The 7,444-nt window shown below is 38.1% G+C and overlaps 1 protein-coding gene across 4 annotated transcripts; it reads left to right on the forward strand.

The window, feature by feature from the left end:
* The first annotated feature begins 330 nt into the window (after positions 1 to 330).
* On the forward strand, positions 331 to 3,619 carry LOC107857373. Of its 4 annotated transcripts, none has more exons than XM_016702288.2 (3): positions 331 to 709; positions 1,962 to 2,051; positions 2,553 to 3,619. In XM_016702288.2, the coding sequence occupies exons 1-3, from the start codon at positions 475 to 477 to the stop codon at positions 3,461 to 3,463; spliced, it is 1,236 nt and encodes a 411-aa protein (XP_016557774.2). In that variant the 5' UTR covers positions 331 to 474; the 3' UTR covers positions 3,464 to 3,619. The 4 variants fall into 4 exon arrangements, with proteins under 4 accessions (XP_016557774.2, XP_047270667.1, XP_047270670.1 ...); XM_047414711.1 differs by having other exon boundaries at positions 2,559 to 3,619; XM_047414714.1 differs by lacking the exon at positions 1,962 to 2,051.
* The last annotated feature ends 3,825 nt before the right edge of the window (positions 3,620 to 7,444 follow it).

Below are 7,444 nucleotides of genomic sequence, written 5' to 3' on the forward strand. Positions count from 1 at the left end.
ATAGTTTACTTTTTAATTGTCTTTTCTTATTAAGTAAGACTCAATAAGAATAAAATAGAAATAATGTCATTAAATAATAGTTAAATAAGGAAAGATGATATTTTTTTGAAAACAGATCAAAAATGAAATGACAATAAATAAAGAGATTAATTTAATGAAATAGAGCAATAGATTAATTGTTTAATATTTTAAAGAAAGTAAATTAATCTAAATAGAATAATTCTTCAATATTTTGAAATAGGTTAATTCTTTAATATTTTAAAGAAAGTAAATTAATCTCTTTATTTAAACTCTATTTCAAAATATCAACGTTTTGAACACCCTTAAAGAATTTCTGGCTTCGCCACTAGGAGTAATCATTTTCATCCATTTTCTCTCTTAAAGCTCTTTCATATGCTTTAGAGCTACTATTTTCTTCAGCAGTCCAAAAATCACTCCTTTTTTGTGTCAACAGAGAACCATTTTAAGTAAACAATGTCAGAGGAAAACTCTGATTTAGAAATGATACCTGGAATTACAATACCTTTGGCCAAGATTGTACCTACTACTACTAGCATTGATGGGACTTTTCCTGTTAAAAGGTGCAGTTCAAGAAAAAGGGCTGCTCCAGATTTCTTTGTTCCCACCCATTTTCGCTCTTCTAGACTGTTACATAGCCCTGCAGGTTTACGACGTGGTCCAGGTCGCCCTTCGAAACAGAGATCAGATGGTGAGCTAGAGCTAGCTAGCCTCTTACATTTTTGCTGAATGATTTTAGATCTTGCATATGTTGTTTATTATGTTTAGGTGATCGCGCTATTTTGCTGATGTTTCTGTTCTTTGCATATATGCACATGTTGTTTGTTATGTTTAGGCGATCGCGCTATTTTGCTGCTGTTACTGTTCTTTGCATGTTTGCATAGCACTGCGTTCCTATTAGTTGTCATGTTTTCTTCGTTGTGGTTTTTACTACTTTGATTTGCTTCACTTGAACCGAGAATCTTTCAGAAACGGGCTCTCTACTTCGTGGAGGGTAGAGGCAAGGTCTGCGTACGCTCTACCCTCCCTAGACGCACATTGTGGGATTTCACTAGGTATGGTGTTGGTGGTGGTGTTTCTCTGTGGGGCTTCCATGATTGCACTAGTTTGCTGTTGTTAACTGCTGCTCTGCACGCTTTCTTATTAGTTGTATGTCGTGTTTTCTTCATTGACATTTTTTCATTTGTTACTTGATTTGCTTCACCTGTGCCGAGGGTTTTTTGCTAACAATCCTTCTAACTCCATGAGGCAGGGGTAAGGTCTGTGTGCACTCGAACTTTCCCAGATCCCACTTTGTGGGATTTCACTGTGTATGTTGTTGTTTCTTTGCCGGGCTTAGTATTAAAGTAGTTTCGTGAATTCTAGGACAATGACCTAAAGTGCTAGTGACTGGTTTCAGAAATTACGTTGTTGTTTCTCTGTGGCACTTAAGTAGTTCTGCGGATTCTAGGACAGCAACCCAAAGAGCTAGTGTTTCAGAAATTACTTTTTTGTATATATTTAGTGATTTATTGTCACATATATACGATTTGGGCCGAGGCTACTAGGTTTTGCCGAAGCCATATGTTAAAGCCTACATCTCCCCCTAGATAGCTATGTTTTTCATCCATATAAAAATATTACTAGTGAATGAGATGACTTAAAACTGATCAGTGAGAGTTCATATAGCCTACGAGGCATAGTTGTTACATATTGTGATGGATGGGGATGAAAACAACTTGTTTGATATACAATTACTCGAGCCGAGGGTCTATCGGAATCAACCTCTCTACCTTCACTAGGTAGGGGTAAGGTTGCATACTCATCACCCTCCCTAGATTCACACTTGTGGGATTATATACGCTATGTTGTTGTTTTTGTAAAGTTCTTTGTAGCACTCATCTTCACAAACTAAAAGCTTTAGTGTTCAATAAGTTCTTAAGCTATAATTTTCCATGTCGAAGTTGAAGTGCCATCCATGGAGGCAACACAAACTCCTGCCTCACAACCTTTGCAACGTGGACCAGGTCGCCCTGGAAAACAGCGATCAGATGGTTTGTCTCTTCCTTTCCCCATACTTTTGCCTCTTAATTTGTGATTTTAAATTGGTTCGAGGTTTCTTTTCCTTTGTTTCTTTGTGGGGGTTACTATATAAATGAAATGGTAAAAGTGCACGAGATGAAACAGGCAACAAGACCGAGTCATTTTATTATTTGAGCTCGAGTCGTTTTCAACCGTCCAAGGTTGTTTTTCATTTAGCCAGTTTTCACTCTGTATAAAACTTTACATTTTGCCAATATGAATTGGAATTGTGTCACAAATATGAAACTTTGCAGTTTGCATTAGAGGATACTTCTCTTTTTGGTTAGAAATATGTAAGCTGACGAAAAGATGTGCTAAAAGTTTGCGTTTTTCAGTAAGTTCTAACTTCAAAGTATACATCTTTTTAAACTAAAAATTAGTTTGCTTTCAAAAGTTATAAATATAAAGCATATATTCGATAAACTAGCCTTAAATGTGTACTTTAAATTTGTTAATGTGACTGTCACTATTAGTTACAGAAGCTCCAGCAGTATCACCACCTCCAGCATTACCGTTGGGGTGGACCGGAGATGGTCGATTGCAAGCTTCGGCAACAACTCCATTGGAGTCAACCAGTGATAAGCATACTCCAGAGGCAGTTGCGCCATCTCCATTGGGGTCAATCAGTGATAGGCGTACTCCAGAGGAAGTTGCCCCAACTCCATTTGGGTCAACCAGTGATAGACCTATGGAAGTTCTCTCTGATGAAGAGGAAACAAAGTTAAATGTAAAGCCGTCAAGAATACTGATGCGTCCCCCAGAAACAAATTATAAACCCCAGGAGATTCTTGATGAAGAATCGAAGAAATTAGTTATTAAAGTTCAGTCTCTACTGGTTCGGAAGCTGCTTACTTATGGGAATGATGTTAAGTACATGGTCTGTCAGGCCAATACTACTTTAAGGTACTTGAAAGGGCTTGATGTTGATTATGGTTCTTTTTACCAAGACGTCAAAGATCACATTAAACATCGCTGCGATTTGCAAGATGCAGAGAGAGAAGAAACTACACTGTCTTTGTCAGCATTGCAGAAAAATTATGAACATGCTATACATAGTGCAGGTGATGTTGGGGAGGATATTACGCATACTCAAGAAGAATTGGAGAAGGCGAAGGAGAAAAAGGAAACTTTGAAAAGGAAAATCGAGGATCTGAGGAAAGAGGTGGCACATATTGAACATGAAGAAGAGCGTCGGAAACGTGAAGAAACAAAATACAAGGAAGCCCATGAAGTTGCAAAAGCCAAGATACAAGAACTTGGCATCCAGTTGGAGACAGCTCAAGCAAAGCTAAAGGAGATTGAGCAGCGCAAGAATACAGCTCTCCGAGGGATTGAATCCAGCACTCAACACCTACAGTCCAAATTTCTTGATGATCTCAAATAGTTTGACTTTGTGAAACTCATTGAACAAGCCCCCTACTAGATGAACTGAATGTCCTCATGACTATTTTTGTTTTGGGATTGCGTTTTCTCCAGCAGCAGACAAGTTGTTTCTTCTTTTGGTTATCACCATGTAGTAAATTCTTCTTAAAGTTTCTTGTCACTCTTTCAATGAGTAATATGTCTAGTAGTTATATGTAATGGCTTGCTTCCAGAACATTGAGATATGGCAGGGATAGCTCAACTTTGTTATCTGGAAACAAAGGTTCCAGTCGTCCGAAGAAGGTTATTGTTAGCGTGGTGCCTAAAGCAGCCACATTGATCTGGTTACGCGTTAATGTCTTGAAAGATGAATGTGCATGTATATTGAAATCGTATTAGACATTGACACAATGAATTATCCAAAGAAAACTCGTGTTCGCGTCGTTATCATGTTTTGTTAAACACATTTAGGACTCTATTTAGCCTCTGCACAAATCAAGCTTGTTATAGTAAGGACCACAGCTTGGTAGACAGAGTGATTAAACAATGGAAACAGAACAATGAACAGATTCAACAGAAGAAGAATATGATTACAAGAGAGAGTATGAAGAGTCAAAGTTGAACTCAAAGAAACATAACAATGAAGAGAACCTTTAGTAAGCAAAGCCAAAAAAAAGGCAGAGAAAGGGCAAAAAATTGAAAAGAAAACTTTACCTAATAAAGTTGCTGGTAAAATTATTATCGTGTGATGAGGAGGTCACAAAAATAGCTCTTTGCAGGAATATAAGGTGAGATTAAGAGAGAATCCTTTAGTAACCAAAAATAAAGGGGCAGCCCGGTGCACTAAAGCTTCCACTATGTGCGAGGTCCGGGGAAGGGCACCATCATAAGTGTGTATTGTACGTAATCTTATCTTGCATTTCTACCAAAGGTTTTTTTCAAGGTTTGAACCCATGACCTCATGGATCACATGGTAGCAACTTTACCAATTCCTACAAGGTTCCCTTCAGAATCCTTTAGTAACCAAAGGAGAAAAAAAAAGACAGTAGAAATTTAAAAAGGGCAAAAAATTGAAAAGAAAACTTTAATAAAGTTGTTGGTAAAATTATTATCATGTGACGAGGAGGTCACAGATTCAAGCTGTGATATAAGTTGAGATTGTCATAATACACCTTTGAGGTTTTCTTGTCTCATATTTATGCATCATGTTGCGACAAGAAAACCCCAGCTCTTACATAAAAAGAATCCATAATCTCTCTTGAAGCACACGATCAGCAAAGCCTCAGCTACAATAGGGATCTGCTCAACCAAATTTGTTCTTCATATGTTCTTGTTATAATAGAGTCTTTGTTTAGTGATTTGTAAATGCTCAAATCTTCTTTTCTTGTCAAGATATTGTAGTTCTTTTTATTGTTTGTTAATTTCTCAATGTTGGGTCAGCTAGAGTTAGTTGACAATAAAGGCTAGAGTTGGCCAGTGGTCGAATCAGCTAGAGTTAATTGTTTCAGTTGTTAGCAATAGAGTTATTGCGTGGAGTCTTGTAATAGAGTTATTGCAAGTTATTTAGGATTAAATATCTGACTATATTTCCGATTAAAGTAGTCGGAAATTTCCGACTACGGTAGTCAGAAATATTTTTCCGACAAGCTATATTCCGACTACCACCAAGTAGTTGGAAAGTAGTCGGAATGACCTTATTTTCCGATCACATTCCAACTACATTGGCCGTCGAAAATTTAATATTTTCTAGTAGTGTTGCTTGAAGATAATGAAGTGGTAGGAAATCCTACAAGGTAGGTCATGATTTTACTCCCTTGAACAAGGAGGTTTTCACGTAAATATTGTTATTTTTAATGTTTTTCGGGTATAAGAATCTGTATATAGACAACAACTTCAACACAATTTCAAGTTCAAGACAAGAACACTTATGAAGTTCCTTAACACCTTTAACATAAGATTATGAATAATCTATTCAAGAAGTGTGTTAACTTTCAGAAATGAGATGAAACAGAATTTTAAGGCCAAGTCCCCCGACTTCACGGAGTCCTTAAGGAATAATTCCCCTCACTGTACCCGTGGTTATGGAATCTTCCTTCCAGGATAAAATGGCCTTCAATCCAACTATAACGGTTCCTCAAATAATTGAATTCATCGAACTCACTCAACAGCTTAATGATCACACAGAGTTTTTGTATAAAAGAAGAGTGTTTTTGCTGTCAAAATTCATATCTATACCTGAGGAATATATCAGGTATTTATAGCCTTAAATGTGCCCTTTCAGAAATGATGCATTGGTGAAGCAGAAAGGCAACTATCCAGTAGCAGTCACGTCCCTGTGCTCAGACTGTGCTAGACCTGCGCCTGATCTGTGGCCGCAAGTGACGTTTCGCAATTTCCAGTAGCTTCTGCGCTGCATCTGCGCCCACAGGTCGCGTACTTGCGCTGCATCTACGCTCGCAGGTCACCCTACAGCGCGAAACAGTGTACCTTTTACCTCGAAGGGTCGCATCCCTTCGTGATGCGTTGCGTATGCGTTTGCATGGTGTTAAAATTGCTCCCGCGCGCACTTGGAGAAAAATAATTATACCAGATTTTTGGATTAAGTTTATCACTTGTAACACAAGTTTCAAATAAAATTTGTCTAAAAAGATACATCTCATCGATCGATCATTTGACAAATTCAAATCCGAAGCCGAGCTGAGCAAGCGACGACGACGTGAGGCTCCACCTTATTTTTGCCTCACTATCCATGTGAAGTTAGTGTTCCTTGTATACACCTAATTTTGTCTCTCCCCAATATCACTTTTACTCATTTTATCTTATCCTACCATGTACTCTCAACCATGTAATTATCCCTCCATAAATGACAAAAAATCAAAACCAACTCTAAACAAATCTTATCCCAAAATTCCCACATAATCCCAATTAATAACAAATTAATAACTTCTCTATTAAAAGTGGACAACACATCACTATCCTACCCCACCTTATCTACCTTTATTTTTTGTTTGTTTGTTGACATATTTTGCTGGCCATTTTTTCAATTACACACCTCAAAAAGAGTGGGGCCTACGTAATTTTTCTTTAACAATATATAACATCACATATACCAGGTGGACCCCGCTGGAATTCTCAATTGCCATTCATTACTCGGTTATCCATCCATCACTGATTCAAGGAGCCTGGCAATCAATATATATACACACAGGGGACCATTTTTCCGGATAGACAATTCCCATTCAGAAGGGACCACTCTTCATTCCCTTTCATCATTCATAATCATCACTCATAATGGATTGAGAATACATGATATACGACACAAACGCACAGATCGGGAGAGAAGAGAGAAGATTGAGTGATAGAGAGGGGGTTTGAGAGAGAAATCGACGAGGAAGGGAAAAATAGCGAGAATCTAAGAGAGGAGAAACGGGAATCGAAGTAGGGAGAGATTGGGGAGGCAAACGGAGAAGGAATAATGGTATAAACCCAGTGCCTTGACTGTTTTCCGGTGAACTTTCGTGCCAGAATTGGTTTACAGGTTGTCTTGCTGATCGACTAAGCTTGAAACTCAAAAAAAAAAAAAAATTCTTGGTTTTCGTTGTTCAGTTCCCTGTCGTGATCAGCAGCTTCGGGTTCAGCTGTTTCTGCACCTCCTTGTCGAAATCGGGTGCGGGTTCATCATTTTTTGCTCCGAGTTTGGAATTTGGTTTTTCTTTTCGTGTCAATCAGTCCATCACGACCAGTTTTGGGGTTTCAAATCTTTCAATATCGAATTTGGAGTTGGTCGCTCCTGAGGTTCTATTGGGAATTCTAAGTCCGGGTTTTCCTAACTTTGTTATCAATGAAATTGGCTCTTCAAAGTTTCGATTCGAGGGTGAAATCTGACTTCGAGTTCGAGGTCGAGGTTCGACGTTGAGGCTCCGTTGGACGCGGTTCTATTCGGAAAGGTCAATTGATCAATAAAGCTCAATTTGAGGTTCAATTTTATATCTCTTATTTCTCT

Source organism: Capsicum annuum, chromosome 1 (assembly GCF_002878395.1).
Source record: "Capsicum annuum cultivar UCD-10X-F1 chromosome 1, UCD10Xv1.1, whole genome shotgun sequence".
In the NCBI taxonomy this organism is placed as follows: Eukaryota; Viridiplantae; Streptophyta; class Magnoliopsida; order Solanales; family Solanaceae; genus Capsicum; species Capsicum annuum.